Source organism: Cryptomeria japonica, chromosome 7 (genome assembly GCF_030272615.1).
Source record: "Cryptomeria japonica chromosome 7, Sugi_1.0, whole genome shotgun sequence".
NCBI classification, from domain to species: Eukaryota; Viridiplantae; Streptophyta; class Pinopsida; order Cupressales; family Cupressaceae; genus Cryptomeria; species Cryptomeria japonica.
In genome coordinates, this window is record NC_081411.1 from 124,411,697 (window position 1) to 124,424,332 (window position 12,636).

At 37.8% G+C, this 12,636-nt stretch overlaps 1 protein-coding gene across 3 annotated transcripts; it reads right to left on the bottom strand.

Moving 5' to 3' along the window:
- Positions 1-236: 236 nt before the first annotated feature.
- Positions 237-11,795, bottom strand: LOC131056296 (disease resistance protein Roq1). 3 transcript variants are annotated; one of them, XM_057990653.2, is made up of 5 exons: positions 10,795-11,791; positions 10,213-10,714; positions 8,925-10,056; positions 8,558-8,824; positions 7,468-8,429 (listed from the first exon to the last, which is right to left on the bottom strand). In XM_057990653.2, exons 2-5 carry the CDS (start codon positions 10,560-10,562, stop codon positions 7,848-7,850), a joined length of 2,331 nt encoding a protein of 776 aa, XP_057846636.1. In that variant the 5' UTR covers positions 10,563-10,714; positions 10,795-11,791; the 3' UTR covers positions 7,468-7,847. The 3 variants fall into 3 exon arrangements, with proteins under 3 accessions (XP_057846641.1, XP_057846636.1, XP_057846631.1); XM_057990658.2 differs by lacking the exon at positions 7,468-8,429 and adding an exon at positions 237-810 and having other exon boundaries at positions 10,213-11,795; XM_057990648.2 differs by having other exon boundaries at positions 10,213-11,791.
- Between the last annotated feature and the right edge of the window lie 841 nt (positions 11,796-12,636).

Below are 12,636 nucleotides of genomic sequence, written 5' to 3' on the forward strand. Positions count from 1 at the left end.
AAATCCTCTTGTAATAGAGCTATCAAAACAAACCAAACCACAGAACAGGTTATGATTTTCCTCAGTGAAATGCTCTGTGGCGCTATTTCCATTGAATTTAGTGATATATAAATATCACTAGCAACTTCACTGACAGAATCTGGATCCCTCTGTTGCTTTATTCTCACTGAATGATGCAGACAAAGCCGCTACCCTGCAAACAGCTCTAACAGAATTTGCAAAAACACAAAGAAACATGAACAAACAGTCAATCCATTTCATTATTTAGCAAAATGATTACACAAAAACAAAATTGTGTTTCAATCTTCTTTAATTCTTCCATAGCTCATTACAAAAACCACTATATGTAACAAAACCAACAATCCAAAAATAGGACTATCACCTCAAGAAAAAGGCAGGAACAGATACAAACTAAAAATATGGGCAACCAAAAATACAGAAAAATGCCTTCCAACAGGAGCTGACTCAGAAATGTCTGTATTGAGAATCGTCGGTTATATTATCTTCCCCATCTTTGAAAGATTAAAGCTCCAGGTTCAGAAGAGTCTGTATTGAAGAACTTCAAGAGATTACTACTATCAAAAACTATCATTCTGACTTGAAGTCATGGTGTTCCCTTACACCAAATTAGATATTTTCACAAATCATATTTTTTCTTCTTTTGGCTTCCAAACTCTTGTTAGAACAAAGATCGTCTTCTTCTACCAGTTTGTTCGTTTTCTCCTTGTCCAGCCCCTGAAAGCTTCATAGTCCTCCTCCACTGAAAATCATCATTGCTCTTTGCATCACTCCTACCAGCTCCTATTACACCTGCACATAAATCATTAAAAACAAAAATAAAGTCAAGGAATAAAATTTTTCCTTAAATACTGCTTTAATCCATTTAGGCATGGTTTCCATTTCATATTTTGTAAGGTAGACATCATTTCTTAGCTCAATGCAATGTGGTTCCCAAGTCAAATCTTTTTGGACCTTATCCTTTATACCATAACTGAACATATCTCCACACTCTCCCTCAATCATCTTTTTCCCTCCTTAGGGAAGTGCTGATCTTTTACTCCATTTTCATCACTAATAGGATTCTCTAAACATTCCTCTAGTTGTTTCTGACAACCTGTGTTCTCTAAAAACATTAGATCTTTATCACATATGGAGCCTCCAAAAATCTGTCTCTATTGCAACTTCCTCTCCAATGTGGACTACTTCCACTATTACAATATTTTGTGCCTCCTCTAGTAATAGGCAGCAATCCTTCTCATTGCAGACTCAATTCTTTTGTTTTTGCATTGTAATCTTCAAGAGCTTCCCCTTTTCTGAGAGAACACTACTCAACAACTCCACCTCTTCATTTGTATCCATTCATCTAACTCTTTCTCTTCGTCTCGTTCATCTATCTGTGCTGTCTTTAACTCTTGGAAGACCACATTGTCATGCCCCCAAGTTAGGAAAAATTTCAGCATTATTAACTTTAAATCATTACCTTTATCCCAGACAAAAGAGATATTAAGAGCAGCAACTCTACAAAGGGGTCAATGGAGATTAATTAAAGATTGTTATTAGGCAGTGATTCCATAAAGCATGCAAACGAAAATTAATCAAGAGTCTCATTACAACGATCAATAGAGGGAACTCCAGGCAGCGATTGTTTATGAGGAGGTGTATCCCTTGAAAAGACAACTCTTAATGAAAGGGTGCGACCCCTTCTCATTTGAAGATATAAGAGGGAGAACAAATGCATTCGGAAAAGACATGGAACAGATCAAGTTAAGGAATAAAAATTTTCCTTAAATACTGCTTTAATCCATTTAGGCATGGTTTCCATTTCATATTTTGTAAGGTAGACATCATTTCTTAGCTCAATGCAATGTGGTTCCCAAGTCAAATCTTTTTTGATCTTATCCTTTATACCATAACTGAACATATCTCCACACTCTCCCTCAATCATCTTTTTCCCTCCTTAGGGAAGTGCTGATCTTTTACTCCATTTTCATCATTAATAGGATTCTCTAAACATTCCTCTAGTTGTTTCTGACAACCTGTGTTCTCTAAAAACATTAGATCTTTATTGCATATGGAGCCTCCAAAAATCTGTCTCTATTGCAACTTCCTCTCCAATGTGGACTACTTCCACTATTACAATATTTTGTGCCTCCTCTAGTAATAGGCAGCAATCCTTCTCATTGCAGACTCAATTCTTTTGTTTTTGCATTGTAATCTTCAAGAGCTTCCCCTTTTCTGAGAGAACACTACTCAACAACTCCACCTCTTCATTTGTATCCATTCATCTAACTCTTTCTCTTCGTCTCGTTCATCTATCTGTGCTGTCTTTAACTCTTGGAAGACCACATTGTCATGCCCCCAAGTTAGGAAAAATTTCAGCATTATTAACTTTAAATCATTACCTTTATCCCAGACAAAAGAGATATTAAGAGCAGCAACTCTACAAAGGGGTCAATGGAGATTAATTAAAGATTGTTATTAGGCAGTGATTCCATAAAGCATGCAAACGAAAATTAATCAAGAGTTTCATTACAACGATCAATAGAGGGAACTCCAGGCAGCAATTGTTTATGAGGAGGTGTATCCCTTGAAAAGACAACTCTTAATGAAAGGGTGCGACCCCTTCTCATTTGAAGATATAAGAGGGAGAACAAATGCATTGGGAAAAGACATGGAACAGATCAAGTTAAGGAATAAAAATTTTCCTTAAATACTGCTTTAATCCATTTAGGCATGGTTTCCATTTCATATTTTGTAAGGTAGACATCATTTCTTAGCTCAATGCAATGTGGTTCCCAAGTCAAATCTTATTGGGCCTTATCCTTTATACCATAACTGAACATATCTCCACACTCTCCCTCAATCATCTTTTTCCCTCCTTAGGGAAGTGCTGATCTTTTACTCCATTTTCATCACTAATAGGATTCTCTAAACATTCCTCTAGTTGTTTCTGACAACCTGTGTTCTCTAAAAACATTAGATCTTTATCGCATATGGAGCCTCCAAAAATCTGTCTCTATTGCAACGTCCTCTCCAATGTGGACTACTTCCACTATTACAATATTTTGTGCCTCCTCTAGTAATAGGCAGCAATCCTTCTCATTGCAGACTCAATTCTTTTGTTTTTGCATTGTAATCATCAAGAGCTTCCCCTTTTCTGAGAGAACACTACTCAACAACTCCACCTCTTCATTTGTATCCATTCATCTAACTCTTTCTCTTCGTCTCGTTCATCTATCTGTGCTGTCTTTAACTCTTGGAAGACCACATTGTCATGCCCCCAAGTTAGGAAAATTTTCAACATTATTAACTTTAAATCATTACCTTTATCCCAGACAAAAGAGATATTAAGAGCAGCAACTCTACAAAGGGGTCAATGGAGATTAATTAAAGATTGTTATTAGGCAGTGATTCCATAAAGCATGCAAACGAAAATTAATCAAGAGTTTCATTACAACGATCAATAGAGGGAACTCCAGGCAGCGATTGTTTATGAGGAGGTGTATCCCTTGAAAAGACAACTCTTAATGAAAGGGTGCGACCCCTTCTCATTTGAAGATATAAGAGGGAGAACAAATGCATTGGAAAAAGACATGGAACAGACCAAGCAAAAAGCAGAAACAGAATTAGAAATCAGAACAAGAATTAATATTAGAAGCAATTTTTATTAAAAGGTAAATCTGGGAAATAACTAAAATTACATATCTATATATATTTGTTCATGCAATAGTGATACTTGCAGAAATTATTGATCATTGTGAGTAATCTAGATGCTTACTTTTTTATAAATTTGTAATAGTAGATTCATATGAGTCTGTTTTGAATTTAAGAGAAACAGATTGCAAATAAGAAGGATCGCCAACCTTCCGGGTTCACAAGAGATGAAGGGCAACCAGCCTTTATGCTCTTATCAAGTACACCTCCCAAAGATGGAATGTACGACCAGCCTTCCGTGCTGATGGGCTGGGTGTGGAATGGACCAGAAATCCTTCCATGCATTCGGGCTTGATTGAGGACAGCCAGCCTCCAAGGTGAACTGAGGGATGGAAGGGTGACCCACCTTCCATGCTCTCACGAGTCACAATACAATGGCAACCAACCATGAGATTGCGGTTTGCAAATGTTTCAAACAAATTCTTAATGAGACTATTATAGATACCAATAGATACCATAACTCTTTGAACTCAACCTCTAATTTTTGTAACTATTTTTGTTGGTCATTTGTTAGCTTCTATCTTTACCTCTGTTTTCTTCTACCCTAATTATACTTCCTCTCACATTATAATCAAACTCCATATTTGACTTCAGCCAAAGCTCAAACAAACAGCTACCCCTCTTTGTTTGCTCACAACTCTCCACTTTTGCACATAGTGGTTCACAACAGCAACATTGCATCAATCTTTTAAACCGGTGACACACTTTCGTCATAAAGATTCGATGTCCCCTATCCTCGATTCCATCTCCCCTATCCTTCATAGGCATTGAACTAATAATCAACTATCGTATTAAAATAACAACTATATATAGCTGCTATTTTTGAATCAGATTTGTTCTCTCCTTGATTGAGAGTTTATTTGTACTTTCCACAATTTAGGCTCCCCTGACCATTTGCAACTACACATGTAAGTGGCCATGTTTCCCTTTGTCCCTTTTTAACCACAGAAATATAACAGAGCTTAAACAAGCCAAAAAAAAAATCTCTTAGAGCAGTATTCTTTACACAACCTTCATGCCAATGTCCTCTCATGTGGATCTATTTGTTCTGATACCAAAAAACTGATGCAGGAAAAACTGCTGCCCTGCAGCAGATCTAACAGAATTTGCAAAACACACATGAACAAACAGTGAATCCATTTCATTATTTAGAAAAAAGATTACACATAAAATTGTATTACAATCTACCTCAATTCTTCCTCACCCCAGAAACCTCTATATGTAACAAACCAACAATCCAAAAATAGGACTGTCGCCTCACGAAAAAGGCAGTGACAGTTACAAACTCAAAATAGGGATCAATCAGTTATAAAGAGAAATGCCTTCCAGCTGGAGCTGACTCAGAAATGTCCGTATTGAAAATCATCAGTTACATTACTGAACCTGCTGGTTTAGACATTTTACCATCAATTTCGGTGATTGCACCAGTGCCAATCACGTCAGAAAAAAGTTACATGCAAAAGGTTAATTCTGCTTTGCCAGTTGCTCATCCCATGGTACCCATAAATTTTGACGGCTCAGTTTGATATTGAAAAAAATAAAACTTTAATGTATTGACACAGTACAGTGATTTCTTTTCTTTTGGTAGATCCCTGACAAATATTTAGATCATCTTCAAAGGTAAAGCGAAAAACAAATCTCTACATCAACAATGAACAAAATAATATTAGTCAAATCAAGTATTCCTTTCAATAGCTGCAACACGTGATTGCAATACCGTACTGCTGCATTATTGCAATATGAAAGTTGCAGTGTTTTCAATGCAAGCAACTCTTTCACACCTGTTATAATATGCAGCTTCTCACAACCGGAATTTGTCATTCAATTCACAAGCAGCTGGATTGGGCAAGACTTGACAACTCATCAAGCTCTGGACATTCACTAATGTACAGCTCTACAAAGATTGAAAGATTGCATAGTCCAGCTATCAATTTCAATCTTCAACAACATTGCGGAGTGAGTTGGATGAGTGCTGTTCGCAGTGTTATGTTAGGCAGCTTCCCACATCTACATACTGTAATCCTCTCCAAATGGTTCGTATTGGCAAGGCATGATTCAAGTTCAAGAACCCAAGTATCAGAAATGGTAATTTTTTTGAGTCTTGTTAAGTTCAAACATTTCTGAAACCCTTTTTCAACTTCTTGCAATTTATAGTTCAAAGTTTATTCAGACATTTTAGGTGGGAAAAATTAATTCCTTAAGCTTTAAACGTTTCCAATGTTCAAATCTGCAAGTTTCCTCAAATCAAATTATCCTGACACGCTTTTCTACTTTGTACAATTTCCAATTGTAATATTTTCAGGCAACTCAAATTAGCAAAACTTGATTCCCTAAGCACAGAACAGTTACTAATGTTGAATATGTTGAATATGTTGAATATGCTTCCAAAGATCCAATAGACCTGACACACTTTTCAAATATTTTCAATTTTCAATAGTAAAATTTTCCAGCAAGTTCATATGGTCAAGACTGATATTCTCAAACACGGAACAGTTACTAATGTTCAAATCTGTAAGCATCCTAAGATATATTCCTCATTAAGTAAATGAAACGGATAAAATGATTTATTTGATACCAAACATCAATAAAGAAATAGAGATAATAAAATTCAGATATAGCAAATGTACAGAGACACAAAGAACCTTCACTAAAAGGGTTACATCCATGGGAAAAGTGGGCACAAGTTTCTCCTTTCATTAGGAGCAAGTTTTAATCATCAATTAAATGTCTCAATCTCTAAATTTATATAGAACTCATGAGGGCAAGCAAAGAGTTCAAAACAGGCAAAGTGAAGAGTTTTATTGACTAAATGGTAACAATATGATTATTGGACTTCGCATATTAAAACATCCCTGACATGCTTTTCAATCATTCACCGTTTCTAATTGTAATTGTTTCCAGGCAGCTCAGCTGGGAAAGACTCGACTCTTGAAGCTCACAACATTCAGAATGTTCACTTCTGGAAACTTTCATTAGACCAGATATTTCCCACACAGTTTTCAAATGATTGCAACTCAAAATGGAAATCCTTTCCACGCACCTCAGATGGCCAAGGCTTAACTCCTCAAGCTCAGGACATTGACTAATCTCAAATACTACCAGACTTGTACATGATCCTGACAATCTTTTCAAATGTTTACAATTGTCAACCTTCAGACAAGCTAATGTTTTAATGCTTGTTAAATCCAATTCAATTACATTTTGCATGTGCTGAAGTCTGAGAGATTGGAGGCTGGGACAGTGATTTCAATTTCTTGCAATTTACCATTGAAAGTTTACTCAGGTACTCGAGGTGGGAAAAATTAACTCCTTAAGCTTCCAACCAATGTTCAAATCTGCAAGTTTCCACAAATCAAAGAATCCTGACACACTTTTCTAATTTATACAATTTCCAATTGTAATATTTTTCAGGCAATTCCAATTAGCAAAACTTGATTTCCTTTGCACAGAACAGTTACTAATGTTGAATATGCTTCCTAAGATCCAAAGGACCTGACATGCTTTTTAAATATTTTCAATTTTCAATAATAAATTTTTCCAGCAAGTTCATATGGGCCAGACTGACATACTCAAACACGGGACAGTTACTAATGTTCAACTCTACAAGCATCCTAAGATATATTCCTTGTTAAGTAAATGAAACGGATAAAAAGATTTACTTGTTACAAAACAGCAATTAGAAAACAGAGATAATAAAATCCAGATACAGCAAAATGTATAGAGACACCAAAAACCTTCACCAAAAAGGTCACGTCGATGGGAAAAGTAGGCACAGGTTTCTTTTTTTATTAGGAACAAGTTTTCATCATCAATTAAATGTCTCAATTCATAACTTTATATAAAACTCACGAGGGCAAACAAAGAGTTCAAAACAGGGGAAGTGAAGAGTTTTATTGACTGAATGGTGACGATATGACTGTTGGTCTTCACATATCCGAACATTTCTGACATGCTTTTCAATTATTCACCGTTTCTAATTGTAATTTTTTCTAGGCAGATCAGCTGGGAAAGACTTGACTCTTGAAACTCACAACATTCACAATGTTCAATTCTGGAAATTTTCATCAGATAAGATATCCCTGACACAATTTTCAAATAATTGCAACTCACAATGGAAATCCTTTCCACGCACCTCAGATGGCCAACATCTCAAGCTCAGGACATTGACTAACCTCAAATACTAACAGACTTGTACATGATCCTGACAATCTTTTCAAATGTTTACAATTGTGAACCTTCAGACAAGTCAATGTTTTTATGCTTATCAATTCCACTTCAATTAGATTTTGCATGTGCTGAAGTCTGAGAGATTGGAGGCTGGGACAGTGATTTCCATGAATTAAGAGCTTGGTTACAAGTTTCTGGTTGCTAATCTTTAGATTTTCAAGGCTTCTCATGGGAGACCTAGCACTACTACACTCTCCCCCATTATTCAGTACCACTTCCCCAATCAGTTTGAAATTCTTGATATCCAGAGTCTTAATAGCAGTCCTTTCTCCCCCATTGTAGGAAACCAGTTCCCCATGCAATACAGTATATCTCAAGTCTAAGCTACCAAGGTTCATTCCCAAACATTGGACTAAAGAAAAACCTTGGATTGGCCATTCTGAGCCAGCTAGCACTACCGTTTCCAAATGATTTGATATTCCTGATAAATCTGGAAACTCCTTCAAAATTGTTTGAGAAATCTGCAGCTCTTTCAGCTGGGAAGGTGGCTGAAATTCAAAAACAAATTGTTTCAAACTTTTGGATGCTAAACAATAGTGCAGAAACTATAAAAGTGCAATGCAATCAATTATAACATTAATGGCGAATCAATTGTCCATATATAAGAACAAAATACCTGTTGGTGACTCTGCCACATTCTTTTGAGAAGACCACCGCTGATTCTTAAAGTCTCCAAGTTTTGAAGAGGAATCCATGAAGGAATACATTTGCGCTCCTTATGATCCACATCAAGCTGAAGCCATAGCAAAATAGCTGATTTCTCAGCACAATCGTCTGATTCCCCTAAAAAGAATGTGATTTGAGAATTCATGGACCTGTCAAAAATTGAATTGAAACACCTCCCTTTGGTTTGGGCTAGAATGCTCTCGAAGCCCTTTGATTCCTGCATTCACAAATGCAACTCATACTTGTGCTGCAATAAGAAGCTAAAATTTGAATCATCACAATAAGGAGCAGAAATCTGAAAGAAGAAAGAAGTATACCAAAGATTTAAGATGTTGAGGGCCCCACAGGCGAAGAGGGAAAGTCAATTCATTTGCCATTTCTCTTCCTAAATCCCGCAGGTGATCATGCATTCTCAGTAAAATGCAATCCTGATCAGAGTAGTCAATAATTTCCTCAACAAGACACTTATTTTTTAGTGTTTCCAATCCATGTTGGCCACTCCATCCGGATCCATTCCACACCTGTATGGCCATTCTCTTTGATTTCCCAATAAAGAAACATGCAACATCCATGAAAATTTGTTTTTCCTCACTATCTAATGCATCGAAGCTTATTTTCAGTCTTTTCTTTATGTCTTGAGGCAGCACCTTACTAGCTTTATTAAATTCTAACTGCCAGTAATCCTGGGTTCTACCATGAACATGCGTCCCTAGAACTTCAAGAGACAGAGGCAAGCCTCCGGAGATGTCTATGAAGGTTTCTACCATATCCTCGTATCCCGGAGCTGGTCGGGGTTGACCTAAGGCATGCGAACAAAAGAGCGCTCTTGCATCATTTCTGTTCATTCCCTTTAGATTATAGCCAAAGGTTATTCCTGCCCTTATTAGCACTCCCACATCACGGGTTGTAACAATAACCAAGCTATTGTTGAATTTATGTACCATATCCATGACCGATAGAACATCTAACTGCTTCACATGATCAATATCATCTAGAACTATCAGGAAGCTTGGAAAACTGCTCCTTCGTATACAATTCTTGATATAGCTTGTTCCATCCTCTGTACTATGAAAATTGGGGGGCTCATAATGAAAAAGCTCTCTGAGGAGTTGAGTTTGCAATGAAGACAATTCTCCTTTTTCAGAGGCTTCACGCACATCAAACAAAAAACATGATCGAGTATACTGGGAACGCTTTTGGTTGTACAATTCTTTGGACAAAGTTGTTTTGCCTACCCCACCGATTCCAAAAATCCCTAGAATCTCAGCCGCTTCTTTACCTTCTTTGTTTATTCTGCACTGCATATGCGAATCAAGTTCATCTAGGCAACTCGTTTTAAAATCCTCAACAAGCTTATCAAGCCCTACTGGGTATTTGGCAACATGCAATGATTTTGCCCTCTGTACTTCTTTCAGCACTGCTGACACTATGCTTTTGCAGTCTCTCAAACTTTGGAGAAAGAAAACGGAATTTGATAAGGAACTTGAAAATTGCAAAGAAATCTGATAAGGAAGAAATCCTAATGGCTAAAATTAAGCATTTCTTAAGAAAAAATCAAATAAAATAAAATTTGGAAGTATATTAGAAAAAAAACAGAAATCTTACTCTGAATTGTGGAATTCATATCCAATGGTAAATGACACGGATTGGAGTGCTTCCTCCCACTCCTTAAGCTTGTCCAAGTGCCTGTATTTCTTTCTGTAATCACTGAATGCACTAGCATACACTCCCTTCTCTATGTGGCGCAGTTCCCAAGGCTTCACACCGTAAAACACAGGAATGATCTTAGCATGACTGTGTAGCATGAGAACGAGCTCAGCCAAACACCAAGGGGACTCTGCATAGCCTTTGGAAAAGATGGCTACGTGAACTGAAGCGGAGCATATGGCGGTCTCAATGGCAGAAATAAAAGAATCTCCAAATTCTTTCTCTTGTGAATCAAGAAATGCTTGCATTCCCAACTCACGAAGGGAATTGTAAAGCTGAATAGCCAAAGTTTCCTTGACATCAGGACCTCTGTGATTGATGAAGACATCAAACAATCTCGAAGATTCAGAGACCTTCCTCCTTATGCCATGAGGTTCAATTCCAGAGAAAGCATGATGTTCTGCATTTCCATGGTGAGATGAGGAGGATGCCATGGATAGCAGAATGAGACTTACAATACTGACAGTTAAAAATACGCACCTATAATGATTGACAATTTTTTTGTAATGTCGACTGTTTATTATTTCTGCAGTTGTATTTGACTTTTTATGTGCATTAAATATTTAGTTGGACTATTGGTGAAAATGAGGGTTTGTTAGTTTGGAGGGTGATTTGGTGTCCATCTTAATACTTTGGTGAATCCGATCTGAGGCAGGTCCGTGGCCCTTGAGACCTTCGATTTTCATTGATAGATGCATATGACTGCTTGGAACCACCTTGGGAGATAGGATCTGTCTTCTAGATAAGGATCCGATCAATTTGGGGGAACATTCAGGGCACTAGTCAGCAGATTACATTTGGAATCAGACTTCTTGACAGCAGCAGGGGCGACTCTTGGAGGGGTTCGAATTTACACATTGAAGACATCACCATTAAGGATATTGCTTCGCACTTCATCATTTCAACTAGGCGTCATATATCAGATCGGCGAAAGGCGAGAGGATGCGAAAGTCTGATTAAATTTAAGCGAAGTTTCGGAAGGAAGGCGAAATGGCGAACTTTCGGGGCGAGCGAAGTTTTGAAACTGATGCGTCTGGCGTGCAAGGGCTCGGCGTTGTGGGGTCCGCTCCCTCCAGAGGACCCGTTTGGCGCCCGAGCAGGACATGTGCCGCAATGGGTATTTCAGGAGGGCAGATGGGTGGATGTTTTGGCTTCGCCTGCTCGCTTTTCGGAGAAAACATTTCAGTTTGTCCCTTTTCTACATATTTCAGAGGGTTTTTCCGGCGAAGTCAAATCGGGCTCGAAATCTGGGGATATGGCACAAGGGCAAACAAAATTGGAGGGTTTCTAAAAATAAGGCTCTGAGTCATATGGCAAATGCCTCTGCAAAATTGTCAAAGGATTTGGGGGGTCACTCACAGAGTTTGGATTTGCCCTCGCAGCCTGCTTTGAGTCCAATTCCGTTGATTGATGTCTCGGATGTCGTTTTGGGGAAGAAAGCCCTAGATCTTCAAGCTTTAGCGGTTGTGATTCAGGTTTGGGGAGATCCTATTTCTCTGTCCAAGCTTCACTATAAAATTCATGCACATTGGTCCCAATGTGGTTTAAACTTCCACTTTTACCATCTGAATTTATTGAATCTGACATATTAACAAAAATTGGGGATTCGTTGGATAAATTCTTAATGTCTTGTTCATTGTTTGAGGATGGGGCACTGGTTGTCAAAATTTGTGTTTTAACTTGTCCTAAAACTCCTCCGCCAAAGTTTTGTAATATTAGGTCTCCCTTTGGTTTATGGTGGCAAAATTTGGTTAAGGATTCTGGGGTTTTTGGTTGCTCTGATGTAGTTATGGATTCTCCAATGATTTTTCACATGAAATCCATCTGTTTTGGTTCGGGGGAAGCTAAATCTCCGTTTGTTGAGAATGTGGAAGCTCATAACTGGAAAAAAATACAATTGTCTGGTCCTGCTATCAATCCTCCTTCCCTTGTGAACAAACCCTTCTCTCCTATGGATTCTGTAGTGGTTCTCAATAATTTTGTTCCTCCTCCAAGGATTGGACGGTCAGATGTTCTTCCTCTGAAAAAACCTAATGTCTTTATAAATACGGGATTATCTTTTGAGCCCGTGGTTGATCTGGGCATCTCTGAGCCTGTGGTTGACTTGGGCAATATAGTAGGGGTTGAATCACGTATCCCTGATATAGGTGCTGATACTACTGCAGTTGGGGGGACTTTATTAAATCATGCATCACAAGTACCTGAGGGTTTGTTAGAAAATGTTAATTCTGTGGACATTGTTCCAGATGATCTTCTCATTGCTCAGGTTCAGGAGTTAGTTAATACTAATAAGGCTCTTCTAGACTCTCCTTTAGCTAACAA

Excerpts from the sequence above, each read along its gene's own strand:
- LOC131056296 (XM_057990648.2), bottom strand. The coding sequence starts at position 10,748 with ATGGCATCCTCCTCATCTCACCATGGAAATGCAGAACATCATGCTTTC. Across the intron at positions 8,825-8,924 it reads CTCAACATCTTAAATCTTTG|GAATCAAAGGGCTTCGAGAG; the intron begins GTATACTTCTTT and ends TTGTGAATGCAG. Across the intron at positions 8,430-8,557 it reads TGTGGCAGAGTCACCAACAG|CCACCTTCCCAGCTGAAAGA; the intron begins GTATTTTGTTCT and ends TTTGAATTTCAG.